Source organism: Equus quagga, chromosome 19 (genome assembly GCF_021613505.1).
Source record: "Equus quagga isolate Etosha38 chromosome 19, UCLA_HA_Equagga_1.0, whole genome shotgun sequence".
In the NCBI taxonomy this organism is placed as follows: domain Eukaryota; kingdom Metazoa; phylum Chordata; class Mammalia; order Perissodactyla; family Equidae; genus Equus; species Equus quagga.
In genome coordinates this window covers 11,768,253-11,796,006 of record NC_060285.1, presented here as the reverse complement: position 1 = coordinate 11,796,006, position 27,754 = coordinate 11,768,253, and the positions used below count along the sequence as shown (strand labels likewise).

At 59.9% G+C, this 27,754-nt stretch overlaps 2 protein-coding genes across 13 annotated transcripts in view; one reads left to right on the top strand and one right to left on the bottom strand.

Annotated features, from left to right (window-relative positions):
- Positions 1-1,806: 1,806 nt before the first annotated feature.
- Positions 1,807-12,710, top strand: KCTD17 (potassium channel tetramerization domain containing 17). 3 transcript variants are annotated; one of them, XM_046646834.1, is made up of 7 exons: positions 1,807-2,016; positions 3,189-3,297; positions 5,648-5,739; positions 6,702-6,797; positions 8,805-8,930; positions 10,218-10,296; positions 11,887-12,710. In XM_046646834.1, the coding sequence occupies exons 1-7, from the start codon at positions 1,807-1,809 to the stop codon at positions 12,285-12,287; spliced, it is 1,113 nt and encodes a 370-aa protein (XP_046502790.1). In that variant the 3' UTR covers positions 12,288-12,710. The 3 variants fall into 3 exon arrangements, with proteins under 3 accessions (XP_046502790.1, XP_046502791.1, XP_046502792.1); XM_046646835.1 differs by lacking the exon at positions 11,887-12,710 and adding an exon at positions 10,495-11,781; XM_046646836.1 differs by lacking the exon at positions 10,218-10,296 and having other exon boundaries at positions 1,821-2,016; positions 11,887-12,051.
- The window catches only part of TMPRSS6 (transmembrane serine protease 6), a 47,288-nt gene continuing 27,029 nt past the window's right edge, over positions 7,496-27,754 (bottom strand). For 3 of the 10 annotated variants that reach the window (XM_046646831.1, XM_046646823.1, XM_046646832.1), the window contains 9 exons: positions 23,706-23,851; positions 23,232-23,330; positions 22,159-22,272; positions 20,740-20,856; positions 20,238-20,406; positions 18,663-18,934; positions 16,745-16,881; positions 14,858-16,237; positions 7,640-7,934 (listed from right to left, as the gene is read on the bottom strand). In XM_046646831.1, coding sequence (XP_046502787.1) covers positions 16,079-16,237; positions 16,745-16,881; positions 18,663-18,934; positions 20,238-20,406; positions 20,740-20,856; positions 22,159-22,272; positions 23,232-23,330; positions 23,706-23,851 — 1,213 coding nt within the window. In that variant the 3' untranslated portion in view covers positions 7,640-7,934; positions 14,858-16,078. Of the gene's footprint in view, positions 7,534-7,638; positions 7,935-8,390; positions 8,525-14,857; positions 16,238-16,744; positions 16,882-18,662; positions 18,935-20,237; positions 20,407-20,739; positions 20,857-22,158; positions 22,273-23,231; positions 23,331-23,705; positions 23,852-27,754 lie in introns of those variants that run through there. The other 7 variants (XM_046646828.1, XM_046646827.1, XM_046646825.1 and 4 more) reach the window with 7 other exon arrangements.

Here is a 27,754-nt window from a genome sequence, read left to right as displayed (position 1 = left end):
GTGTGATAGGGTGGCACCTGTCAGCTCTATTTAAGGGCCTTGGGTCCTGCCACCTGGTTCTTGGCTGTGTCCTTCACCAGTGAGGTTGTTGCTTCAGGTGGGGACATTTTAGGTGCTTGCTGAGGGGACACTGGTGGCCAGGGACGGGGGGGGGGGGGGGGGGTGCCTCTAGGGAAAGAGGTGGGGAGACTGGCTCAGCAAAGCCTCCCCTCCCCTCTGGGAACAAAGGTGCTGGCCCAGCCTCCCCGACACCTCCAGGGCCCCAGCCCCCAGGGCAACTCTCAGACCCCAGAATGATCCAAGTAGCAAATCTGACTGGTCACTCCCTGTCTACAGCCCTTAATAAAAAGATACAGAAGCACCCCCGGCTCCAGTTTCGTTTTAGCCAACAACGGCTGAGGGCTGCCGAAGCACCTGGAGTGCCACTGACCTTTCAAGACCAGTTCATATCCCACTTCATTTATTCATTCACTCATTCATTCAATGTATTAAGTGCCAGGGACTACCCTAGGCGTTCCACAGACATTAGAGAATTTAATCTTCACTGCACAACCATGCTCTCGGGTAGCATTATATTATAATTCCCATTTCGCCAAAGGGGAAACTGAGCCTCAGAGAGTAAGTTGCTCCAGATCACACTGGTGAGTTCTCAGCAGCTGTGACCCCGCCAAGGGGCAAGGCTTCCTGGAGAGCAGAGCCTCGGGAGCTAACAGAAGCTTCCCCCAGCACATGGCCAGGCTGCCCAGGGTGCAGGCCTGTGTGTGTGACACCGGAATCAATGAGCGGAGCCTCAGACCCTGCCCCCAATCCAGGCCCATGACCGCAACATGGAGAAGGAGAGGAAGCTGCGGGGGTCAGCTTCCCCTTCAGCCCTTGTCCCCCCCCCCCCCCCCCACACCCTCCCACCGTGTGCCCAGGATGTCAGTCCCACCTCCCAGTTATCTGGCTCAGAAGGGGGACGGCAGACCAATCCCGCCCCTCCCTCCAGAATGACATATGGAAAACAGACCTCTCCCCATACTTCACCCTATAAAAGCCAGGTTGAAACCCCAGTTCTCCTGACTTTGCCCCAGTGCCCTCTCCACGCTTCCTCCCTAGAAATGTTTCCGGGGGTGCTGACAACGGCGGGGTGCAGAGAAGGGGCCTTGCTGGTGGAAACGCACTGGGAACCCACCCGGAGCTCGTGCCATCCCTTCACTTCTGTGTCCCCATCTGTCAAATGGGGACAGTAACACCAACCTCACAGGGCTGCTGAGAGCGCCAGTGAACAACAAAGACCCACGAAGCCTGGGGAATAGAGAAGGTGCCAAGCCAACCTTAACCCCACCACATTGTCCTTGAAGAACGTCTGTGGGGAGAGAACCCAGCTCCCCTGGTCCCGCCCTCCCACACTAAGGGCAGAATGGAAGAATAGTGGAAAACAGATACAGGTAAATGGCACGGGAATTCCAGGAGGGAAAAGTTCCTTCCCATATGGGCTGTGTGATAGCCCAGACTGGACAAAGGGAAAGCAGTAATGTGGAGAACAAATGGGGGGTTGCTGATTTGGGGCATCGCTCACTATCTTCCCAGTGACCGCGAACTTGACCTTCCCCAAACACGCGGTCATTTGATCAAACGGCTTTTTCAAGAAAGCCGGGTTTGTGGGCCTCCCGGGACAGGCAAAGCGAGTGGGGCTGGGGACGGCAGATCGCTGACACCCGCGGACCCTGCCCCCGGCCGCACGAGCCCCGGCGGCGCGGACTACAGCTCCCGGCATGCCCGGCGCGCGGTCCCTTCCCGCCTCCCGCCGCTGGAGCGCGGAGGATGCAGACGCCGGGGCGAGCGATGAGGATGGAGGCCGGGGAGGCTGCGCCGCCGCCGGGGCCGGGCGGCCGCGCCGGGGGCGGCTGGGGCAAGTGGGTGCGGCTCAACGTGGGGGGCACGGTGTTCCTGACCACGCGGCAGACGCTGTGCCGGGAGCAGAAGTCCTTCCTCAGCCGCCTGTGCCAGGGGGAAGAGCTGCAGTCGGACCGGGTGAGGCCCGCGGGGTGGGCGGCGGGGGTCCGCGGCGCGCAGGCATCGGGGCCGGCTGGCCGCTCCTGCCCGCGGCGCTGGGAACCCCGCTGGTTTTTCCCGAGAGCCGGAGATGGGAACAACTGGCCGGAGGAGAGGAGGAGGAAGTGGATGGGAGAGTGAGGGATGTGCCCATTGCCGTGGCAACGGGGCAACGCCAGGCCGCGGCCATTTGGAGCTTCTGAGCTCTGCCCTGGGCTGCCAGCCTAGGAGGCTGGGGATGGGGACTTTTCCTAACTCTGGGGCTGTGCAGACGGACAGACGGACAGACGCGTAGGGCCTTCCCTCCTTCCCAAATGGGACTCGCGCTCTGGGGAAGGAGTTGCTGAGGCCGCTTCTCCCCGCCCTCCGGGGTGTGGGTGGCCTAGGGGTGCAGGGAACTGGGTGGAGAAGCCCCCCGGGTGCCTTCTGAGCTGGGCTTCATCAGGCAGGAGCGCTGCCCTGGTGGGCATTTCTGGGCTCCCATGCCCTCTTGGCTGCAAACTGCCCGCATGACCTTGGGGGACCCTCCCCTGCTCCAGGCACAGCCTCCTGTCTGTAACCAGAGGAGGCTGGTCTGGAGATGACCTCTAAGGCCCACTCTCCCCTGTCCCCTGACCCTCTGATGCTGTGACCTTGGGCAAGTCCCCTCACCTCTTGATGTCTCCGTTCTCCCTGTGGAGCTGCGCTGATGCCCGCCTGCAGGCTGAGGGTGTCCAATGAGAGAGCGGCTCCTCTGCAAACTTGTAAACATCCCCAGAATGACTGGGGATCTGATGGAGACAGTGTAAGGCTGGCTTCAGACCTCTAAGAGGGAAAATCACTAAGTCCTCCTCTGGGTCAGGTGCCACTCAGACCTCACTGGATGCTCACAATGACCCCTAGTTATGGGAGAGAGGAGTGAGGCTCAGAGAGGCCAAATCACTGGCCCACAGCCACACAGTCAGGAAAAGGCAGAGGCAGGATTGGAACCTAGGTGTATCTGACCCCAAAGCCTTTTGCTCCATCATGCCACTTTGTTCCAGGGAAGACTGACTCTGCTCGCTCACCGCCTCCCTCCAATCCTTCACCGGCCTGAAGTGAGGGGCTGTCTGCAGGTCGGGGTGGGGGGAGGCCTTACTCTCCTCTCTCTGCTTGTGCCCTCGCCTCTGCAGGATGAGACCGGGGCCTACCTCATTGACCGCGACCCCACCTACTTCGGACCCATCCTGAACTTCCTCCGTCACGGCAAGCTGGTGCTGGACAAGGACATGGCTGAGGAGGGTGAGTCAGTCCAGGGATTGGCCGGGGCCCGCTTCCTAGCCCTGCCCTCGGCAGCCTGCCAGGGCCTTCCTTCCGAGGAGGACCAAAGCCGTTTCTCCCAGGAGGGAGGGACGTTTTCTTTCTTCCATGTTTCCTGCCTCTTCACCCCTAACAGGGCTGAATCCCCAAACCTCTGCTGGGGCTCGGCCCAGGGCCTCTGCCAAGCTGACCGGCCGAGCTTTCTCTGCGTGCTGTGGGGGAGGCGATGGAAACACACAGGCCGAGGATGGAGGGAGCCAGTGAGGCTGGCAGCCTCCGTTGTGGGCAGGGATGCCCTTTCTCCTGGGAAGCCAGGTGTGAATGGGGTGGAGATGACCCGGGGAGAGGTGTGGCGCTCTGTCTCTGGGTGATCCAGTGGCTCAGATGCCTGGCAAGGGCTTGCAGGCTGCAGGCGGGTGGAGCCGACGGCTCTTCCCCAAAGCTGGCGTCCTCTGCAACACCACGCTGGTCGTGGGTGGAGGCGGGGAGGAGCTCCCCAGCCAGGATTTGGTCTCTCCTAGGCCTGGGTGGCTGAGGCCCTGTAGATGCCCACTGCCGGGCCCAGCAGACGGTGGGGAAGCTGTGCCTGGGAGAATGGCCTCTTGGCAGAGCCCCAGCCAGGGGCACAGACTATAGTCAGAGGCAGGTTAACTCTCCCTTGGGGCAGAAGGGTGTGGCTCTGGGTCAGCTGACCCAGCCAGGCCAGCTTGGACCAGTCACTTCTCCTTCCTGAGGCTCCACTTGTGTATATAAAGTGGGAACGGTGATCTGCATTGGGGAGAGCATGTTTGGAGACAACAGATGTCATAAGTCCAGGCGCTTGTACCCCGTGGGTGTCTAGCACAGCCCAACCCAACTCACTTGGGCCCACGGTCTCCCCTCCTGACCCCCGTAGGACACAGTGATCTAGAGGCCAAGTGGCTCCCCAGCCGGCCAGCGCTTCCACATCAGAGCCCACTGTAGGCAGCGGCTCTGCAGAGCCCGTGGCTTCCCTGGCAGCCCCTCGGGAGCACAGAACCGTGGGTGTGGCCTGGGCCTGGGCGCCAGCCCCTGGGGAGTGGAGGTGAACGTTCCGGCTGCGTCACAGCTGACACCTGTTTACAGGTTCTAGGGCTCTCAAAGTCCTGCCACTCCCAGCACCTTCAGACAGGGCGAGGACCCCATCCAGGAGGCCAGGGTATCTGTGAGGGGACTTCCTAGCTGTGTGACACTGGGAAAGCCACTTACCCCTCTGTGCCCACATCTGTGAAATGGGGTGACAGTAGCACCCGCCTTGCTGAGTTGCTGTGAGGATACAAGGAGCTGATACAAGCATGTCACGTGGTGCAGTGTGTGGCACCGGGGACTGGTGAGGCGATGTTAGTTGTCTGTCCTCTGCAGGGCCCCACAAGGAGCGCTCAGGCAGCAACACTGGCCAACTGCCTCCTCTGTGTCAGGGGCTGTGTGCGCACTGTGGAGAGCAGAGTAGATCAGACACAGGCCCTGTCCCCAGGGAGCCCAGAGGCCAATCATGGAAAAGACCAGAAGGGTCCCTACCCTGCAGGAGTTCAGGGAAGTCTAGGCCTGCGGCTGTTCTACTTCTCTGGAGTGGTGACCCAGTCTCTAAGCCTCTCTGTCCCCTTAACTGTATGGGGACAATAATGCCTGCTTCCCCACTGTCCCCCGGGGCTTGTGATGAGCACATGAGGGGCTTTGCAAACTGTACGGTGCTGCAATCGGGGAGATGCACACACACAAGGATCATGCATTTCTGAAGTAGAGGAGCTTGAGTTTGAATCCCAGCGCTCCCGCTTTCTGGTTGTGTGGCCTTGGACAAGCTGCTTCTCTTTCCAGGCCTCAGTTTCCCCATTTGTTCAATTGGGGCGATGAAAGTACCTATTTCTAGTTCTGAGAATTAACTCAATAAAGAATATGAAATGCCTGGCAGAGTGCCTGGCACTTGGCATGTGCTTCTTAAATGGGAGCATGTGATGGGGGCCAGCTGAGGCCCTTCTCGTTGTGGCGTTCTAGGGTCCAGTGCCAACAAGCCTGCTGCCTCTTGATAGCGCTACGGCAGCCCCCCAGATCAGGGGGCTGGCAGGCGTCCCTGGGTCACCACGCGCAGCACAACAGAGATGTAGGGCTGGCCGAGTGGCGGCATCTCGCCCCTTCCACAGAGAGTGTGGGATCCAGGGCAGGAAATGTTCCCTCTTGCTTGACCCCTGAACTCACAGGTGCTCATCACTCTCGTGTGACTGGAGCAGGAGGTAGGTTCGGAGGCAGAGGGGACAAAAGGAGAACAGGGCATGGGGGCAGAGCAGTGACCTGGAGCTCCTCTCTCTGTCTCCCCCAGGGGTCTTGGAGGAGGCGGAGTTCTACAACATTGGCCCGCTGATCCGCATCATCAAGGACCGGATGGAAGAGAAGGACTACACCGTCACGCAGGTCTGGAGCGGCCGGGCAGCACCCAGGGCCGGGCAGGGCCCAGGGCCAGAGCAGGGCGCGGTCAGGAGGGGGAGGCAGGGAGAGAGGGAGGGGGAGAGGTGGAGCTAATGTTTTCCTCGGGGAGGCTGAGCCAGCCTGTAAGGGGAGGGGTGGTTGTCCAGCTCCCAGACTGCCCAGCAGCGCACCAGACTGGGAGACGGATGCTGGGTTCTGTCCCTGTCTTGGCTCTGTTCGCTGTGTGACCTTGGGCCAATCATGCCCCCTCTGGACCTTGATTTCCTCTTGTAGAACACAGAAGCGCTGAGAACTGCCCACGCTTCCCTTCCTCACAGGCAAAGCAGGGTCAGGGTGGAGGTTCGGGGCCTTGCGGGGGTCAGTGCAGTGCGGGACTAGGAAACTGTCCGCTTCGTGGGATCAGGTGGTCCCCTGGTGGGACAGGCCATGGGACCTGGCATTTCTGAGCCCAGACCTGGGCCTAAGGGAGCAGTCAGCAGGAGAAGCTGGAGAGATTCTATGCCCACCCTGGGGAGACGTGGGAGGTGGGGGACAGGTGGTGAGCACCATCTCCCAGGCCCCTTGTCTCCTGGAGGGCCTGCCTCAGTTAATGACCCAGAATGTCCCCCAGGCCCCTCCTTCCTTCCCTCTTGTATCACCCATGTTTCAGTTCTGGCTCTGCCGCTCTGTAGCTGGGTGGCCTGGGGCATGTAACTGACACTCTCTGAGCTCCTGTGAAAATCCCACAACTCAGAGGGCTTTTGGAAGGATTGAGAGCGCACATGTCGAGTGCTTGGCACATAGTAGGTAGTCAGAACACAGCTCTGTTTTCCCAACCTGGCCCCCTCCCCTCCTCTCCTTCCAGGGGTGTATGGTGGTGGAGGGGGAGAAGGAGCTGGGGGGACAGCGGGTGCTCCTGGGTGCCTGTCGCTCCCGCGGGTGCCTCCACGTCACCCCTCTGCCTGCAGGTCCCGCCCAAGCACGTGTACCGCGTGCTGCAGTGCCAGGAGGAGGAGCTCACGCAGATGGTCTCCACCATGTCTGATGGCTGGCGCTTCGAGCAGGTAGCCAGGAGCACGAGGCCACACCCGGCCCGCCAGCCTCCAGGGCCCTCCCTCCCTGCAGCCTCAGCTTGGGTTCCCCCGGCAGCCCACTCAGGGGTCTTCTTAAGTCAAACTAAACAAGATCAGGACAGGCCACACTGGCAGCAGATCGACCAAGAAGGAGAGGGGACAGAAGCCCCCCGTTGGCACGGGCGGCTCCGGGCATCCTCCTGGGTGGGAGTTCTCATGGCAACCGGGTGATGGTCTACACGGCAGTATGAGTGAGTCTCTGGCCCCCGAGTGACAGCTCCGGTGCAAGGAGACGAGATCCACACAGGTGCGCACGGTCCACTGTGGGTCAACACCTCTTGTAACAATTCCATGGGCACAGCTTCCAGGGTCCCCACAAGGGACGTGCCCAGTTGCAAGTGTTGCCACGTTCCAGGAAGCCCAGAGCGGTGATTTCCCATGAGGGTTCTATAGTGACCGAGACTTCCTTCTGCTCCAGATGCAGTTTACCAATCAGGAGAATCTTTTTTTTTTAATGCTTTTTTTTTTTTATTTTGGTGAGGAAGATTGGCCCTGAGCTAACATCTGTTGCCAATCTTCCTTTTTTTTTTTCTCCCAAAGCTCCAGCACATAGTTGTATATCCTAGTTGTAGGTCATTCTAGTTCCTCTATGTAGGAAGCCGCCACAGCATGGCTTGATGAGCAGTGTGTAAGTCCACACCCAGGATCTGAACCTGTGAACCCCGGGCTGCCAAAGCAGAACGCGGGAACTTAACCACTCAGCCACCAGGCCGGCCACAGGAGAAATTTTTATTGTAAGCGGGGTTGCCCAGTAATACAGCAGACCTCCCACCTCTCTTGGGTTTCCAGAGGAACCAGGCCAGCAGGGTAACCCGAGGTCAGACTGCCCTTAGAGGAGAAGGGTTTTGTTAGCCCTGTATCCACACCCACCCACAAGCTCTCTGGCAGGTGGAGGTGCAGAGGGAGAAGGCCGGGGCCCCCCCAGGATGGCCGGGCAGTCTGGAGGAACAAGTCCAGTCCAGGAGCCTCACCACTGATGTGCTGGGAGAGCTTGAGCAAGTCACGTCTCGTCTCTGGGCCTCAGTTTGCTCATCTGTGGTGTGGGCCAAAAGTACTTCCTTTGCAGGGCTGTGTGAAGATCAGAAGGACCACTGAGAAAGCCCCCAGCCAGGGCAGGACTCTAGACATTGGAGCTAGCTAGCATCATGCAAATTATTGGAAGGATTTGAGTCTACAAGTCCCTAGAGAGGACTTGGGATCCCAGATTCTGACCCCTGTCCCCCTCTGCCTGGCTGTGGGACTTCCAGCAGGTCACCACCTCACCAGGCCTTGTCCGCCAAAGGGGCTGATGTTTCTCTCTGCCTGCTGGATGAGGGTCCCCGAGGGCTGGAGACCCGTCATGGGCACGGCCTTTATCTGCCAGAAGGGGCCTTGTGGGTGTGGTTATTCTAGAGACCCCAGAGCAAAGGTGGGGCTACTCTTGAGAGCCTACGCCAGTTCCATGGGTTTTCAGGAGCCAAACAAGCAGGTTGGGGGCCACAGGTCATTTGCCCTGTGGCCTCAGAAATGGGCAGCCTACCCTACCTCTGCTTCCAAGAATGAAGAGAATATTCTATGAGGCTCCACCATGGCAGCCGCACCCTGCAGCCTGGTTCTGGGGCTGCTTCAGCCACATCTGGAACGGAGAGGGCAGCCTGCCCATTATAGGTCTCTGCCTGCTTTTAGAAAGTGGCCTGTTAGGGCTGGGGCTGGGGTGGGGGAGGAACAGCAATGACACTGCCGGCTGGTCCCGCAGACAGACCAGAGGCATAGGTGGGGGCAGGCAAGGAGATTGAGTGTCGGCCTGGCCCCAGGTGTCCTATGGAAACCCAGGGAGGGGCCTGCACGGAACAGCAACATCAGGACATGTTGGCATCGTGTCGAGTGCCACTGTCCACCCCCCTCCCCACTGCCCCCATCCCGACCTGGCATCTTTGTCCCCATGCTCCACCCCTCCAGCTGGTGAACATCGGCTCCTCCTACAACTACGGCGGCGAGGACCAGGCCGAGTTCCTGTGCGTGGTGTCCAAGGAGCTCTACAGCGCCCCACACGGGCTGAGTTCCGAGTCCAGCCGCAAAACCAAGGTGAGCCCCCAAGCTCGGCCTCCCCCACTCTCCCTCCCCTCCCCGCCCCCGCCATTCCTGCTGCTTCTCTCTCCCTCCTGCTGCACACGCATAACCCCCGGTCACAGCCGATGCCATCCATCCCATGCCACCCACGGTCCCGTCTGCTCATGCCGGTACCCAGGCCCAGGCTGGGGAGCAGTGAGACCGGACCATCCCGAGGACGCAGCGGAGTGGACGTAGATGCCACTTGAATGGTGGCCACATGGTGGCCACGGGGGGACGTGGCACGAGGGGGTGTGCACTGAACTAGGGGTCTGGGTGTGGTGGGCCATGCTCTGTGGGCCCTTGGACAAGTCCCATGTCCTCTCCATGGTGTCGTCAAGCTTGGAACTGCTGGGATCCAAATGGCCAGTTTACTTCCCGGGGGCGAGTGAATGTCCCCGCTAGCCTGTTAATCCTGTCCGTGTCCCGGGCCCCTCCTCGGGCACTCTGCAGGAGAGGGGCCAGGAACCCTCTGGGGTCGGCCTGTGTTTCTGCCCTGGCCTTAGAGGCAGCATCAGCTGGCTGTGGGGAGGGGGCCGAGCGGTGGTCCTGCCACCCTGGACCCAGAGCTGGTTGGAAGCCTCGAGGGCCTCTGGTAGGGCCGGTGGGGCAGGCAGGAAGCCAGGCTGGGAAGAAGGGAGACCATTCCTTCTGGGGGCCTGTCCCTGTGCAGTGGAGACTTATAAACTCGAGCTCCCTGTCTGTCTCCCTCTCCTGTGACTTCCCCTGCCCACCGCAACCCCATCGGGGACAGTGGCTGGCGATGCCTTTAAGGATGCTGCTCCTGCCTCTCTCAGCCAAATTCTCGGGACCTGGGCTGCCAGAGCCTGTTGCTGGCACCCCAGATCTCTATGGTGTCTGCCCTGGGCCCTCCCTGGTCTCATTTCTGCTCTGGGTCAGGCCTCCTAAAATGAGGCCTTCCCAGGCGCCCCTCAAGGATACCCCAGCCAAACACCTCCCCCACCCCGTTCCTCTTCCACCCCTCAGCCAGCCTTGCTCCATGTCACAGCAGCCAGACTGATCCGTGAGCATCCCCAGCAGGGTCCCGTCCTTTGCTGGTTTCTCCAGTCCCTTCCCAGGGGACTGGACAAGATGGCCCAGCCTCTTTGGCTATAGCCCTCCCCTCTCCTTGAGGTCCCCCTTCATCTTGCCCACCCGCCCGCCTGCCCTGAGATGGGGGCCCATGGGGACAGCCGCCAGCAGGCCTGGCCCCCTCGTTAGTTCTCCACTCTTTCTTCCCTGGGTCCGCCGGCTGGTTCACAGAGCACGGAGGAGCAGCTGGAGGAGCAGCAGCAGGAGGAGGAGGTGGAGGTGGAGGTGGAACAGGTGCAGGTGGAGGCAGGTACACAGGAGAAAGGGGCAGCCACCCCCGAGGAGAATGATTGCTCATAACAGCCAGAGCGGCCCGCCCACCCCCTGCTGGAGGAGCTGCAGAACCTGGGGGGCCGGGGACTGGGGGGGCGGGCCCACCAGGGTTAGCTCAGCCGGTGCCTGGCGCCTCACCCGCATAACCATCCCTTCTCTCACTTTTTCTTTGCAGCCCAGTCATCTCAGGATCCCGCTAACCTTTTCTCCCTCCCACCACCGCCTCCTCCTCCGCTTCCCGCTGGAGGTCCTGCCTCATCTTCATCTACCTCTTCTTCCTCCTGGATCTCATCTGCACCCTGCCTCTTCCCTCTCTGCTCCTGTCCCGGTTTTCTCTCTGCCTGCTCACACCTCCATCCCGGGGCTGCCCTGGTCCCAGCCTCCCGCGCCCTCCACCCAGGTGCCCTGGTCCTGCATCCCGGAGCATCCTGCCTGCTGTCTCCCGCACCCCTTCCGGCACCTCCCGCCTCCCGGCCCAGGGAGGAGGGACGCAGCTGTCCCTCCTCCGTGCCTGCCAACCCCACCGGCCACCTCTGAGGCTGCCGCCCGACCCGGCGCCTCACCTCCTCGCCGCCTCCTCACGTTTCCTCCTTACAGGCTCCTGTCTGCACCCCTCAGACCTGAGGCTGCCCTGCAGGGAGGGCTTCTCCTCGGCCCTCGCCCTCCCCCAGAGCTTCGGTCCCTGGTCTGTGGCTGGGCAGAGCTGGAGGGTGGGGCGGGAGCCAGGAGGGTGCTCATCTCTCCTTCCTTGGACTGGAGCTGAATTTCCGGCTGATTCCCTCCCCTCACCAAAGTTTCTCAGCCTGTCTTGGCCTTGGGTGTGAGGCTCTGAGAGGAGCAAGTTCCGGGGGCAGAAACTCTTCCCACCTGCCCCTCAGCGCCAGAGCCAGGCTGGGGACGACGGGAGGGAAACTGAAGCCAGACGCCCTGGCCTCACCCCTGCACGTCCAGAGCTCCTGCATCACAGCCTCATGGCACTAGGTTCCCTGGTTCTGGGGGTGGATTCCCTTGGCCTAAAAGGAGTCAGCCAGAGCTGGCTGAGGATCACGGTGTGGCAGAAAAAGCACTGGCCTGTTGCCCACAAGCCCCCACTCAATCTTATCCACCTGCTGTGTGACCTTGGGCAAGTCACTGTCCCTCTCTGGGCAACAGTTGCCTCTCAAATGAGGACAGACAGCTGCTCTCTGTGACCTTTTGCCTGAGACAGCAGTGATCTGCCTCTCTTGGCCTTGACCCCCTGGCCAGAGTCTTGCCAGAATCTGGCCCTTAAGCGGCCACCTCCCAGCCCAGGATGGGGCATGGGGCTCCCAGACCGGCGAGCTGGGTCCCCTCCTGCTCCCTCTTCTCAGCTCTGAATCCACCTTCTCTGGGCCTCCCAGAAGGGACCCTGTGACTCACCTACCTCTTTCTCTCTCCCTCTCTCCCCTCCCTCCCTCCATTTCAATCTCCTCTCTGCCCTCCTCCTGGCCCTGCACCACCCCCTCCTCACTTGCCCCACCCTCTCCCCCCCTCCCTGTGTTCTGACCGCCCCCACCCCATCCCCCTGCCCTCCCATTTTATTTTCTAGCTGTTACAAGCCAGAGGCACCCGGATGTGAGGCCCCAGATCACCTCCAGGGACTTGGGGTTCCCATCTGAAATTCGTTATTTTTGTACCACGGGCTGGGCCCCCGGCCCAAGGCGGAGGAAGCGCTCTCCCCGCTGCCACCTCTGTCTACACCTGCAGGGCTGTGATTTACCCCTGAGGTGGGCCCTGGGACCCCTGGGCAGAGCCGCCTGCCAGTGGCCAAAGCGTGGCGCTGTCCAGCTGTGTCTCCCAGGCCCCTGCATCCCTTCCCCCGGGTCCTCCAGCTGCATGGCAGATAGGCTGCCTCCAGGCCCAGTCACGTTACCTCCCGGAGCCTCAGTCTCCCCGTCTGTCCAGTGGGTTCCCTCTTCCCGCCCCGCCTACCTCACAGGGTTGTTGTGAGGTTGCAAAGAGGAGTGGGGTCCCAGAAAGCCCTTGGGGAGCAGGGCGCCAGACACAGGGTGGCCCCCGTCACCCTGCCCTGGGAGGGGGACGGCCCTCCTTAGCCCTCGATGGAGGTTCACGTATTGGTGAGGGATGGAGGGGTGGGACTCAGCCTTCACCCTGACTGCTCCCACCCTTCTGTCCTGTGGGATGCGGGTGAGGAATGTCTTGGCCAGGAGGGGGCAGGCAGTGGCTCAGCAGGGCCAGCGGGGCCACCTAGGAACTTGTGATAAGGGAAAGGGGGACACTCCTCCCTCTGCCCAGGGGAGAGCCTGGGGCGCAGGGGCGGAGCGAGGGGCCCCTCCCGCGTCTGTGACTTCCCCGGGCTGGGTTCTTGCTCCTCAGCTGTGTCCGACCCACCACATAATAAAACCTGAAGGAACAGCCCCCCGCCGCCTCCCTCTCCTTCTCTGGGCCACTGTTGGGGACAGGGCTAAACTCAAGGTCGGGGAGACAACTCAAAGGTAATGGGGCTTTTTCCTAAAGCTAGGGGGCCCTGTCCTGTTGTCACTCTCCTGTGTATGCTGGGGGCAGGTGACCACGGCTGGATCCGTGGCCCAGTGGCCAGACACTGACGACACCAACTCCGCCTTGTTGGGGGAAGTTGGCAAGTGCCTGCCCCTCTCTGGGCCTCAGTTTCCTCATCTATAACGTGAGAGGTTGGACCAGGTGACTTGTAAGGCCCAGCCCCCTGGAGTCAGGCAGACCCCTCCCTCTAGGCGGCCCTAGCCAGCTGGGGTCCCTGAGGGCTAGGAAATTGGGCTCCCGGAATCAGGAGACCAGGTCCTCCAAGCCTGGTTCCCTGTCCCCCCACTTCACAGCCTCACTGCACCATCCAGTGGCGCTCTGCTCATGGCCCAAGGCGGCCTGTGCTCCATCCTGATCCCCCAGGATGCCCCCTCTTCCCGCCATGACACCTGTTGGTCACCTCCACCCCTCCCTTCTGGTCCACCGTCTGCCCCAAGGCCCAGGAAGTACAAACACCCAGGCTCCCGCTCCAGCCAGCTTCCTCCACCTCCACGTCCTCCCCCTCCCTTGCCCTGCTGAGTTTCTACCTTGTTCCCTCCGCCCCCAGCAACTCAGCACTGCTGGGACGTTCCTGCAAAGCACGACCCCCTAGGACCCCCTAGGACCAGGCCCTCCCGCCCCCCTCACAGTCTGGGGGCCCTCGCCAGCCACTTCCCCTCGAGACTGAAGCTGACCTCACTTTGTGTTCAGCTCAGCTTGCAGAGTCACCAGGGGGCTTGTTAAAGGAACAGACTACCCATCCCCCCCCACACAACTCTGACAAATGAAGGCTGGAGCAGGGCTGTGAATCTGCATTTTAGCAAAGCCCCCATCACTGTGTTCTACTTGCCCCTCTGAGGACTGTGAGGGCCACTGGGGTGCAATGCTTTAACATCCCACTCCCACCCAAAGGTGCCCCCACAGCATCTGCTCCATATCCACCAGCAGGCGGGCCCCTGCGGGTGGGGAGTGTGCTCCCTGGGCTCGGCTCCCCCACTGCCTGCCAGAGGCTGCTCCCTCCACCCGCGGACTCAGTAGCTGAAACCCCCGAGTCTAGGTCCCCTCTGAGGCTCCCCTTTCCTTCTCACAGCTGGGCTTCAAGAAAGACTTGTCCACACCTAGCTTCTCCACCACTGCGCCCAGAGGGCACCAGCCCCCTAGGGTCCTCCCCGACCAGCCCCACTTGGCCCCAGCCTCCGTTGGAAGTCTGCACCCCTCTCAGATCCCGTCCAGCCTGTGGCGACGCCCATCAGCTCCCACTCTGGGCCCCCATGTCTGAGGTGTCTGAATCTCCCCTGCTCAGCCTTCCCAGACTGCCTTCCATGGATGGGGGCTCCGAAACCCCTCCTCCAAGCCTGCCCTGCAAGCTCCGCCCGCCTCCTGGACATCTCCCTCCCAGAGGCACCCCAAGCACACGCACACCTGCTCAGAGCCCTTCCCTCCCCGCATGCACCAGGACAGGCAAGGGGTCCCCCACCGGCCCAGCTGCTCAGGCCAGACCCCCCAGGAGTGGACCGGGGTGACTCCTCCTCACCCACCCCCATCCACTGAGGCACCTGGAGGGCAGTGAGGATCCTTCCACCCTGAACAAACCCCCAGTCTGTCCCCACTGCCCCGCTCGGTCCAGCACCCTTCCCTCCCCCCATCCTGTCCTCTGCAGCAGCCTTCGAAGCAGCCTCCCCGTCTTCCGCCCCCTCCGCACTGGTGCCAGTGGGGGTTCTAAAATGTGAGTCCCCTCCCGTGTCACTCCTCTGCTATAGAGCCTTCTGTGGCTCCCCAGAGCACTCAGGGTCTAGCCCTTGGCTCAACTCCAAGCTCTTTGTCGTCTGATCTCAGCTTGCCCGCCCCGCGAATTCCTCTTCAGTCCTCCCCTCTCCATCTCTGTTCTAACTAAACAGACGGCTTACTGTTCCCTCATATGCTATGTTCTTTGGGGACTTCATGCCTTTGCACATGCTGTTCTCCTGCCTGGAATGCCCTTCCCCACCTTGGCCACCTTTGAACCCCAACTCAAGTCTCACCTCCTCCAGGCAGCCTTCCCTGTCTTCCTGAGTTACAGGCTACCCCAAAGCCCCTTCATGCTGGATCGTCAGTCCCCTCCAGGGGTCAGGAGCCAAGTTCTGTGCCTCTCTGTGGCCCCAGCACCGTCCTTGGCACATCGTAGAGCCTGTGAGCTGCGTGCTGAATAAAAGACTCAGAGAATGCGGAGGGAGTGTCGTGGTGGAGGAGAAGCGGGGGACTGGGAACCAGAAGGCAGGGCTTCCGCGCAGACCCCACTCCTAACCCCTGGTGCCATCGCCAGGGCATCTCTGCCCTCTCTCAGCCTCAGTTTCCTCCCCAGCTTCCGGAAAGAGCCCATCACTTGTCCCATCCCTCACTGTGACCTGAGGGCCACCAAACCATCGCCTTCCTGGGGTTGCCCCTGGGACCTGGGCAGCTGCCCTGGAGGCCACCCCTGTCCCCCGCTCCCCACACCCTGAGCCCACCTTGGCCTTCTGGACACTTGGCGAGCAGGCTGAGCAGGAAGCAGAGGCTGCTCAGTCCGGGGTGTGGGGCTGGTGCCCGGGGCCCCACGAACACCCCAGAACAGGGCCTTTGGTCAGCTGGCTTTATTCCACAGGCAGCTGGGCGAGAGCAGGCAGTGAAGGCCCAAGCGGGGTGGGCAGGGGGCGAGGGGCAGGTAGGGGTGGGGCGGGACCCTGGCCCAGGCTCCCCCACCCTTTGGCTTACGGTGGCAGCTGGCCCACTTGGTTGTCTCCAGGGCTCTGAGGGCCCCTCCCCACGGGCTCCTTCCATGCCTGCCCCTCACGTCAGGCAGGGCTCACGGGATGGAATCTGCTCCGGAGCCGATGCTGCCCAGGGCGGGCAGCTGTGCTCAGACACTCCTGCTGGGACCTGGAAGCTGGATTATCACCCCTGAACTATTACCCCTAAAGTCAGCAATGGACGAAGGGGATGGAGGAGAGAGAATCGATCGGGAGGTAACAGGGCTGAATGGGAGGCCCCCAGCTTGGCCTGGTGACCGTCCCAGGCCCTCAGGGGAAGTCTTGACCACCAGCTGCTGGCCCTCCTCTCTCCGGTGCCCTCCCTGGGGCAGATGTCTGGGAGCAGGTTATGGGAGGGGATGCTTGCTCCTGCCTCCACAGGGCCCTGCCGCCCCCAGAATACGTGCTCCCCCGCCTGGTGCTTGCCCTGAGATCTCTGAGTCCAAGAGCGGGGCCCAGCTCTGCAGGGGGCAGTCCTCAGGTCAGCACCTGCTGGATCCAGCCAATTACCCCTGTGATGCGGGTGTAGACGCCGAAGTAGTTGGGCCGGCCGCAGCCCAGGCCCCAGCTGACCAGCCCTGCCAGGAACCAGCGGCCACTGGGCTCCCTGCACACCAGCGGCCCACCGGAGTCACCCTGAGCGGGGAGAGGAGAGACAGGACCACATCAGGGTGAGGGCACCCCCTTCCAGGCAGGGGTCCTGACTGCTGGAGATCTTCTGAGTAACAGCAAGAAAGTCACAGCTCCTTTTGAAGCTGCTGCTTCCCCACAGCTGATAAATGGAGAGAGCTCAAACCAGCCCAGCCTGGCCTCCAGTGGGTCCTGGCTGCCGTGGGACCTTGGATGTGTGCCCCATGCCCCACCCACCTCCGCCTCCCACTGTGCGCTCCTTCTAGTCCTCTCTGCTGTGTGACCTTGCGAGGAACAGAACCGAGTCTGAGAATGGGTCTCTTCTGATCCATGGCCTGCGAGCTGGGGCACGTCCCTCCCCCTCCCCGAGCCTCAGTGTCCTCGTCTGTAAAGTGGGAACAGCCATCCCCACCTGGCTGGGAGGTGATGTGCAGGCTGACGTGAGCAGAGGGCCAGGCCCCCGGAGGTGTGAGCATCGCCTGCTCGCCCTCCCCCCACCCCCCACAGGCTCACCTGGCAGGCATCCTTCTTGCCCTTGCGGTAGCCGGCACACAGCATGCGGGGCGTCACCCGGTAGCGGTAGGCCTCGCTGCACAGGTCCTGCGGGATCAGCTGCACGTCCACCTTCTGTAGACCATTGCTGGTGGGGCCTGCCCGGTGGGGTCGGGAGCAAAGGGCAGAGGTAAGAAGATCTGAGGCGGCCCAGGAGGTCCCCCCTTCCTTCTGTTATGCCCCTTGCCACCCAGGAGCCCCCCTCCATCTCTCCTGCTCTGCCCACCCCTGCCGCTCAGCTTCACTGACACTCTGTTCTGGCTCCTTCTCTGCTCATGCAGACAGAGCCCCCCCACAAAGCCATTCTGTAGTAGTGTTCTCCTCCAGCTTCTCCCCCTTCCCTCCTCCTGCCTGAGGCCTCTTGGCCACCTCCCCTCTGCTCTGTGACAGCCCCGTCGGGGGGGAGGGTCCAGAGCACACATCTGACCCCTCCACTCTCTCCCTAAACTCATCAGCGTCTCCCCACTGTCCACCCAGTGCTTCTCCACGAGGGCTGCGTGTTGAGCCCCCGGGGAGCTTCAGCATGTGCCGTGCCTGGTCCCACCAGAGATCTGGTCTGTTCGGCTGGGAGGGGACGGCACTGCTTTTCTCGAGGCCCCCCCGATGGTTTAAAGTGCAGAATGGGAAGAGGACTCCTGACTCCAGATCCTCAGGGTGGCCTGCGAGGCCCTGCCCATCCTCACCCAGAGCCCCTTGCCCTGGCTCCCCTGGTGCTGGTGTCCTCGGGCTCCCTGGGTTGTCATCTGTGCCCTTACCAGGAACACCTTTCCCCTCCACGGGATGCTGCGGACATCTCCAAGCCTTGCCTTAGCCCACCCCTCCCCTGGAACCCTCTTGACCCGCCTGGGTGGGCACCTCCTTCGGGCTGCCATCCCCTGCACCTCCCCATCCATGTCAGTTCTTAGGACTGTCTGTCTCCCCCTAGAATGTTCTCTTTCCATCTCTGTATCCCCTTTGCCCAATTTGATGCCTGGCCTAGAGTAGGTGCTCATAAATGTGTTGCTGAATGAATGAATGAATGAATGAGTGAACCATTACTCGCTTTACCTCTATTCTTCATCCTGCTCTTGGACAAGTCACTCTTCACCCGAGCCTCAGTTTCCCCATCTTCACATTATCTCCACAGTCCTGCCTGCCTCCAGATTGTGAAACACTGTACAGAGTTTTAAAGCCGCCACCATGAAGGGTGCAGGGCGTGGCTACAGTTAGGCCAGCCCAGCCTGTGTTCACAGGACTGAGACGAGGCCTCTAGAGACGGGTCAGTTTAGGTGGGAAGGGGAGAAACTCCCCATTTCTGAGAGGCTGAAGCAGGAACAGCAGGGGCTCTGGGGCCAGGGAGTCCTGGGTTCCAGTCTCTGCTCTAACTCTCTCTGGCTGTGTGACTTTGAGCAACTGCTAAATGTCTCTGAGCCTCAGTTTCCCCATCCATACAATGGGGCCATAATGCCCACTCCTAGGATTATTGGGTGGATTAAATGAAGTCATGTTCTCCTAAAACCCAACCTCGAGGTAGCAGTGTTAATAATTAAGAGCCTTACACACACACACACACACACACACGCTGTCCAAGGAGCAGAGGGTTAGAGCTTGCTTCTGGGCTGTGGGGTCCCTGGCCGGCCCCGTCACCCCACACATATCCCCCCACATAAGCTCCCATGACCTCGGTTCTCCTTAAATGCCAGTCCAGAAGGAAGGGAAGGGCCAGGAGGCAGAGGCCCACAGCCATAGTCAAAGTGGTTTTCTTTTGTGAGATCCCGCCCAATTTAATCCCAGGACTAGAGGGCCTGGGGGGTGGAGCCCCGGGGCCCCTTGCTGTGCATGCCGCCCCCCCCAGGCCCGGATGTTGCAGGAGGCAGCCTGCACCCATCTCCCCGCTCACCGCCCTCGCGCAGGGCGCCCCAGCCCGTGATCCAGCAGTGCAGGCCAGGCTCGAAGAAGTGGGAGCGCGCGGGCAGGCAGACAGGGTGCACGGCGGCCGAGCGCACCACCGGGTGGTCGAGCTGCAGCAGGGCCACGTCGTAGTCGTGGCTGTCCTCCTCATGGTACGGGTGCAGGACCAGGCGGCTCACCTTGAAGGATACCTCGCCCGGCCAGCGTGAGCTCTGCCACACCTTGCCCAGGAACACCGTCCACAGCGCCGGGGAGGCCATGCTGGGGGCCGGGAAGGTGTCCTTGCTCAGTAGCTGCCTCTCCCATCCCAGACCCTTAGGCTAACCAGCTTCCCCACCTGGGACACCGTCCTCCACCCCCATCCCTTCCCTGCTCTGGTGGGGGTTACAGTGTTCAGTGTTCGCCCTGGAGTGTGCCTGCCCCCCAGCTTCATCCCTCCCCAGGGATGTGTCTGCCTCTCCAGGTCTTAGTCTCCTTATCTGTGAAATGGGAGTAGCATCTTCCATCCATACATTCCTGAGGAAATTCAATAAGTCTGTGGATGTAAAAACCTTAGCACAGCACTAGCACCGGACAACATTTCCCTCCTTTTCATCTGTGCACTTTATGGACGGCGTGCCGTGCGCTCGCTGAGGCTTGTTAGTCCTCACCGGGAGGGGGTGGGAGTCGAGCGGGAGGAATCGGCAGAGACTGGGCAGCACAGACCCCTGGATGCCAGGTCAGCATCCAGGTCTGTCTTTACTTTGTGGGCAGTGGGGACCCAGGGATGGAGTGAAAGGCTGAGGTGGTCGGACTGTACCCAGGAAGTGCCCCCGGGCACCCAGGCAGAGGCTGCAAAAGGGAGCTGGGCTCTGTGCTGCCCGGGGTGACCCAGGGCGACAAGGGCAGTGGGGACGGGCAGTGGCCGAGGGCTATCTGGAGCACTGAGAGGATTCGCTGCCTGGCTCTGGATGTCAGGGGAGGAGGAGGGGGCGCCCCGGGGGCTCCTGGCCTTTGGCTGGGGACTGTGTAGGCCCAGAGTGGAGGAGGAGGTGTGGGGAGAGGAGTCCAGGGCTGACCGTGCTGGGGGTGGGGGCTGGGGGCCCAGAAGATCGGGCTGGGGGTGCAGATGGGGAGGATGTCTGTGGGGCTGGGTGAGATGTGCCCTCTTAGAGGCTTCCCGGGCCCCACCCCCCAGGTCACAGGCACACCTAGGGGATGACGGGGTCATGGCCTATGACCAGGTCAGGCAGTTCTGCTCTGTGCTGTACCCCAGTGTCCAGCATAGCCCCTGGCACGTAGCAGGAGCACAACAAATATTGCTGAATGGGTAGGTGAATGAATGAGTGAGTGAATGAATGAATGAATCGCTGACTCGGCTTAAAGCAAGATACCAAAAGTAAAGCACAGAGAGGTTGAGCAACCAGTCGAGGCGGAGCCAGGACTGAACCCAAGCGTCAGAACAGCCAGTCTGGGGGCCTCTCACCACCCTTCTCTCTGTCAGCTTAGATCTGGGACACTGTACCTCCCTGCCACGGCCTTTCCTCCCCACTGCCATGGTCTCGGTCCCCATTCCCTGCCTCACCTGTCCTCCTGGAAGCAGTGGGCAGCGGTTATCACCCAGCGGTCAGCGATAAGGGCTCCCCCACAGATGTGGCGGCCCCGAACCTGGAGGCTGGCCTGCCACGGCCACTCCCCCTCCGATGACACAGCCCCACCCACGATGCGGCCAGAGGGGCCCTGGAGGCCACAGTCTAGGGGCAGGGGCAGGGATGGACAGAGGGAGAGGGGCAGGAGCGAGGCCAGTGAGAAACAGAGACAGAGAGAGCACAGAGTAGAGGAAGAGCACAGGAAAGAGACGGGGGGAGATGGGGAAAGAGAAGGAAGGAGAGGGGAGGAAGAGATGAGGGGGCAGAGGTGGGACAGAGAGGGACAGAGACAGACAGACAGACAAACGGTGAGATCTCCCTCCAGCTTCCCGGTGTGGGCACCTCCCTCCCACCCACGCTCTAGGGTCCAGCAGGTGCAGGGTCTTCTGCCCACCCCACGCTGTCAGAGCCCTCGGCAGCTGGGCAGGGCAGGCTCACCACAGTGCTGCTCGTCCGAGCCGTCCCTGCAATCGGGCTGCCCATCACACTGTGGGTTGGGCTTCTTCACGCAGCTGCGGTCCTCACACTGGAAGGTGAATGTCCCACAAGGCACCCCTGGGATAGGGCAGGGCACAGAGGGTGGGTCCCTGAGCCTGAGGGAGCCTCCAAAACAAGCCTCAGGGAAGATGGACCAAGGAAGAGGCCAGGAGGTGGGTGGGGAGGGGTCTCTTGACCACACTGAAGGGGCCCCTGGGGCTCCTTTAGGGTCCCCTAAAGTCAGGCCATGCCTCTCCCCACCCCCTGCCCCCTCAGACTGGTCTGTTGAGATGAGGCTGTCTCCCCTCTCAGACTGGGTCTCCTGACCACAGGGTCATGCCTCCCCCCCAGGTTGGTAACCGAAGGCAGAACTGTGCCTCCCCTTTCAGACTAGGCTCCCAAGAGCAGGGCTGTGTCTCTCCCGTCAGACTAAGGTTCCCACTTAGACTGGCAGACCTGCAGGCCCTGGCCCCGCCGGCTGCCCACCTGCTCCTCACTGTCTTCACCGTGAAGGACTTTCTGTTCCACCACCTGCTCTTCGCCTGGTCTCCATTCCTCCTGCCTATTTAAATTTACCTCTCTTCAAGGTCCAGTCAGAGCCTGCCTCCTCTAGGAAGCTTTCCCTGCCTGATCTCCTCCCTGCCCTCTGGTCCTCCCAAGCTACTGGACATGATGCCCAGAAGGCTTTGGGCCAGGAACTCATGTCTTCCTACTAACAGATAATCCCCAGAGGGTAGGGACCACATCTCGGGCGTCTTTTATTCCCACTTCCTCACTCTGTCTGCCTGTCACTGGGGAATCTACAAGCGTTGGTTGGTTGGTCATTTGGAAGGATGATGGATGGATGGATAAAACAATGGACATAGACGGGAGATTGGGCAGACCAACGAATGGGTGGATTAATGGTCCTGTAGGGAGACTGACAAACAGCTGGAAGGATGGATAAATGAGTGGATGCAAGGACCAATGGACAAACAGGTAGTTAGAGAGGTCGGTGAATGCATGCATGCATACCTGCATTCATGGATGGAGGATGGAACAATGGACACACAGACAGGTAGTTGGGTAAACCAATAAATGGGTAGGTTGGCAGTTCAGTGGAAAGGGAGGTGGGTGACTGGACAGGCTGATGGATGGATGAATGAGTGGATGTATGAATCAGTGGACAGACAGGGTAGTTAGAGAGACAAGACGATGGACGGATGGACGGATGGACGGATGGATGGATGGACGGACGGATGGACATATAGGCGTACATACAGATGGGCTGGTGTTTGGACAAGAGGGCAGAAACTTTTGCAAAGAAGCACACAGAAGAGCTGGACTATCTGAGCCCATTCTTTGGTTTCCCCCTAGCTACCTGGTCATACCCCGTCCTACCTTCCTGGCACTGCTCTTCGTCACTCCCATTGAGACAGTCAGGCTGCTGGTCACAGACCCTGGACAGTGAGACGCATGTGCTGTCCTCTTGGCACTGGAATGTGGCTCTGCACACTGTGTGGGGACACAGAGAGGGGGCAGGTGGGAGGAAGCCAGAGGAACCAGGCTGGGACTTGGAGCGCCTGTGGAACATGTATTATACCACTCGTCACAACCACAAATGTCTTTCTCAGCTACTTTACACCTGAGTTTCACAGCAACCCTCTGAGATACCCCATTTCATTGGTGGAAACAGAAATAAAGTGATTTGTCCAAGGTCACCTGGGTGAGCCAGAACCTGAAGCCAGAGGTTCTGGTTCCAGATACGAGGCACCTTCCTGAGCAGGAAGGCAGGGTCATCCCAGAGGCGGCCACCTCCCTCCACTCCTGCTTCTCTCCCCATATATTTAAAACTTTGATGGAATGGCAGAAGGGGGAGGCGTGGGGAAATCAGACCAGAATAGCCGGCCCTGATGGTGACTCCGGAGCCAGCAGCCAGGATCCAGAGGGAGAGGTATTATTCCAAGAGAGCCCTGGCTTGGGGACCAGCAGGACCTGGAGCCCCTTTGCCAGGGCTGGGCAGTGGACAGCACAATTCCAGTGGGAGTTGGCACCTCCTGTCTGAAGACCTGAGGTAGATGAGTGAGCCCCACTCAAGGGAGGGAAATAAAGGGTTCTGTCCTTGCTTAACAGCTTGCCCTTCCAGGTCCTACCCTCATCCTTATTGGATGTTCCCTCCAGGACAGCCGGCCAGGACAGAAGCCTGGGAGGAGATGGCCTGATGAGGAGAAGCCCTGAGCTGGGAGTCAGGAGACCTGAGTCCCAGCTTGTCCCTGCCACTGCCGCATGGGTGGCCCTGGGGAGGCCACTTTCCCACTCTGGGCTTCCATCTTGCCATCTCAGTACAGGGAGAGCCCCACTTCCTGGAGGCTAATGACGAGAACTGCACGTGGAGGGGCTCTAGTCAAAGGGTGGGCTCTGCTCAGAGCAGAGAAGGAGAGACAGAGGCGGCACGGGCCAGGCGGGCCGCTCACCGCAGTTTCGCTCGTCCAGGCCGTTGGGGCAGTCCTTGACGCCGTCGCAGGCGGGCACACAGAGGCCGTTCACAGAACAGAGGAACTCTCCAGGGCAGGCTGGACAGGGAGGATGCCATTAGGACATGCGCCATCATGAAAACGCATGCAGACGAGCCCTCCCCCCGTGTGCTCACACGTGAACCCACATGTACACGCACACATCTGTATACGTGGTCTGTGTGGACATACGTGTCCAGGCATGTGCACACAGCACACGCACAGGTGTGTATACCCAGGGAACACACATGACTGCCTTGTACATGTGGACACACACAAAGCTGCATACATCTGTGCCCGTGCTCATATGTACATGCACACACACACACACACTCCTTTTGTGCAGCGTCTGGGTGCTTCCAGGGATGGCAAAGAGGCAGGGAGGGGCTGCGGGGCTCTGGGGTGCCGCCCTGCCCCTGGGCTGCCCGCACTCACGGTCCGACTGGTTGTACAGGCTGTAGTGCACCTGCACGCCGGGCCCAGTGAGGGAGATCTGGGAGGTGAAGTTGATGGTGACACCGGCAGTGGCCACCACTGGGATCCTCTCGGCGTAGGGCTGCAGGGTACGCAGGCCACACAGCCTAGGGGTGAGCAGAGACAAACTCAGCGCGACACAGGCTGGCCCAAGGGAAGGGATAGTGCACAGACAGGGCAAGGACAGCGCAGCCGGAGAGGAAGGGAGAGACACACCCCCACCTCCTCTGTCTTGATTTCTCCCTTGGGTGACTGCTCACCCGCAGAGTCATCTTCTAGAAAGCAGCCTGGCTATGTCACTGCCCTGCCCCAAAACCTTCAATGGCTCCCCACTGCCTGCAGGATAAAATTCAAAGTCTGCAGTCACCTAGGAGCTGTGAGATTCTAGCAAGTCAGAGTCCTCTGCTGAGCCTCAGTTTCCTCCCTTATAAAATAAGGGAGCACCTCATGTCTGTTGACTTGACAAAAGCCTTCAATGTGTCAGCAGCGGCAAAGTCCTTGATGGGTCTCCTCTCTGTAGACAGAGAGGACAGTCCCCTTGTGCTCGGTGTAGGGTGAGAAGGCAACCGTGCCCCATTCAGGCACTGTCCCTCCCACTGAGAAGCCTCCACAGCCCTGGTGGTGTCCCTGTGACTCTCGGGGCATGAAGGAGGCCCCAGTCCTACTCCCAGGACCAGTAGCGCAGTGCTGATGGGCAGCACCTTCTCCGTGTACAGCCACACCCGGGGGGGGGGCTATCCCCCAACCACGGGAGCATCCCACAACCATAGGAGTGCCTCCCAACCAAGGGAGCACCCCCCAACCATGGGAGCATCACCCAACCATGGGAGCATTCCTCAACCAAGGGAGCATTCCCCAACCATGGGCACATCCCCCAACCCTGGGAACATCCTCCAACCATGGGAGCACCCCACAACCATGGGACACCCCCCCCCACCAAGGGAGCATCCCCCAACCATGGGAGCATCCCGCAACTGTGGGAGCATCCCCTAACCATGGGAGCATCCCCCAACCATGGGAGCATCCCCCAACTGTGGGAGCACCCTCACATCCCTGCTGGACTCCTCCTCCCCTGATGCTCTTGTTCCCACAGAGCAGGTAGGAGAAGCCCCACAGAGAGGCAGAGTTCTCCCCAGAGACCAGGTAGGAATCCTCCCATCTCCAGGGTCGGTGTCAGGTGGGGCTCATCCCACAAAGTGTCTGGTCATCCGTCACCTCACAGAGGAAGTGGGCATGCATGCTTTCACAGAGCGGGAGCAATCACTCCCCCAGAGCGGGGACCCTCCTCAGAAAGCAGCGGGGGTTCCCTCCCTTCCCAGGTGGGACACCATCACAGAACAGATGGGTGGGTCCATCAGCTTGTAGGAATGCCCCCCACAGGGAAAGGAGTACCCCCACAGACCAAACAGGAATGCCTTTGCAGATGAGGGAAACACACCCAGAACACGGGTTGAAAGCTCCCCAGAGAGAAGTGGAAGTACTCTGGCAGAGAAGGTGGGAGCAAGTCAAGAGATCAGGTGCGAATGCCCCAAAGCATGATGGGAACAGCCCACAGGGTAGGTCGCCTAATTCCCAGTGGCAAGGTCCTTCCTCAGAACTTCTAGAACATGGCCAGCACTTACAGCTCAATTAACTAATGAAGGAGTTGATCAATGAATAACTGAGGAAGGCTTATGAGTTGTTTTAACATCCCAAGGTGCAGGGCTGGGGCTGGCCACTGTCGGGCCTTCTCGTCCGGCCCCTCCCTCATCGGCAGCAGCATGGCAATGGCCTCGCTGTACAGGGGTTTTGAGGTTCTTGCAGCAACTCCACCCTGTGAGGGAGGAATTGTCCTCATCCCATTTTCCAGATGAGGCTCCTGAAGGGAAGTGCCAAGCGGGGCCAGAATCCAGCCTCCTCAGGACCCAGGGGAGCCCACCCAGCCTGCTCTGGGGGGAGGTGGGCCCCTGACTCTCACTGCAACAGGAGCTCCAGGGGCTGAGCCCTCACGTCCTCCACATCCTACCACGGACCTGGCCTACGGTACAGACTCCCTATGAGTACTGTCTGGCCTCAGTGACCTTATTCTTGCCCCATACCAACAAACAGTTCTCAAAGCACGGTCTGGAGACCTCGAGGGTCCAAAGTAGAAATTATTTTCATAATAATGCCAAGATATCATTTGCCCTTTTTCACTTTCCTAAGGATACAGTGGAATTTTCCAGAAACTACGGGATGTGTGATATGTAACCAAGTGAATGTGGAAGCGGATGGGGGGGATGCAGTTGTGGCCTATTACTAATCTAGTTATTAAAGAAAGTTGAAAAAATGTGAAAAATGGTATTTTTCTCACCAAATGTTTTTAGTTTTTGAAACTATAATTTTTCATAAAATGTTGTTTATGTTAAAATGTAATGGGTTTATTATTATTTTAAGTGAATTGATAAATATTTTAAAATTTTCTCTCTTTTAATTTCTGGTATTGTAAATTTAGAGTATATAACCTATTAAAAGCTCTTTGGGGTGCTCGACAATTTTGAAGAGTGTAAACGAGCCTGAGATGGAAAATTCTGAGAACCTGTGCTGTGCACACCATTCCCACAGCCACCCCCACCCCTGAACGAGGTGCCACCAGGGGGCGCCCCCGAGCAAGGCTGGCCCCTCATCCTTTTAAACCTAAGCAAAACAAGAGGGTTTGGTCGTTTGTTTGTTTTTAAAGTGGATAAAAAAGTGTTATCCTGGATTTTCATCCCCAGAGAATTGCCCTGGGGAGTGGAAAGGAGAATCAGGGGCTGGGAAATACTGCAAGGAAATGAAGAATCAAGTATATCCCGGAATATACCTGAGATTCAGGGATGTGAGGTGCCATCCCCACCCAGTCCAGGAGAGAGATGGAGACAGGCAAGGAGGCAGAACCGGGATGGAGGGGAGCAGGATGTTTCAATCCAGAAGAATTCGAGGGCTCGTGGTCACCCTGAGCCTTGGCCAGGGGCCCTAAGGTACCGACAGGGCGCTTTCTCCACTGGCATCCGAGAGGGAATTCCAGAATCAGCCCGTAGCTCAGCCTGGTACCCCAGGAGCCCGCCCAGCCTGGGCAGCATTTGGTTCTCGCCCTAGAGGTCTGGGGCAGGGGCAGGGTGGCAGAATCCCCGGGGCGAGGCTCTCCGTTCTTAGGGGCCAGACAAGACTTGGAGGCAGAGGCTGCAATCCAGTGACTCAGGCTGAGTCACTCAACTTAAAGATGATCTGTTTAGTCTATACAGTGTTAAAATTTTTCTTTTCAAGTTTAGTGCCAGTTAATTTCACATAATAATCTAGATTCTTGCTTTTCCTGAAAAATAAGCCCCAGAAACGCTGGCTAGAAGTAATCAGAGCCTGCTCGAATTAGGCAGGGCATGAGTGGCCCTGCTAACCAGGTCCCTACCTCTCCCACTCGCCCCCATGCAGCCTGCCTCATGGAACGACAGGGCAGCTTGGCTGCTTCACACGTCCGCGTTTCTGGGTCCTGCTGCAGAGCCTTCTGGGGGAGGGGATGCACGCTCTGCAAATGCCACGCTCTCCCCCACAGGCCCTCTCTGAGAAGCACCAGAAGTCTGAAGGCCGTGGAGCCCACCTTTCATCTCAGCTACAAAGTGCTGGGGGTCTGAAGGTACATTTTTGGACTGTGTCCTGCCTGCCTTTCTCACCTCTCTGGATTTGGAGATTTTTCTTCTTGTCTCACCCAGATGGTAAGCAGAGACCCTGTCAACCTACTTGCGTATCAGCAACTCCACACAAGGAGGAATTCAAGAAAGATCAGATGAGTAGGTGGGTGGGTGGATGGATGGAAAGGTAGACGGGAGGGTGAGTGGACGGAAGGATAGATGGATGGATGAGCAGGTTGAAGGAAGGAAGGGTGGGCAGATGGATGGATAGAGAGAAGGATGGATGGATGGAAGGGTGGTTGGATGGAAGGGTAGATGGATGGATGGATGGGTGGACAGGTGGAAGGAAGAAGGATGAGTGAGTAGATGGATGGATGGATGGGTGGA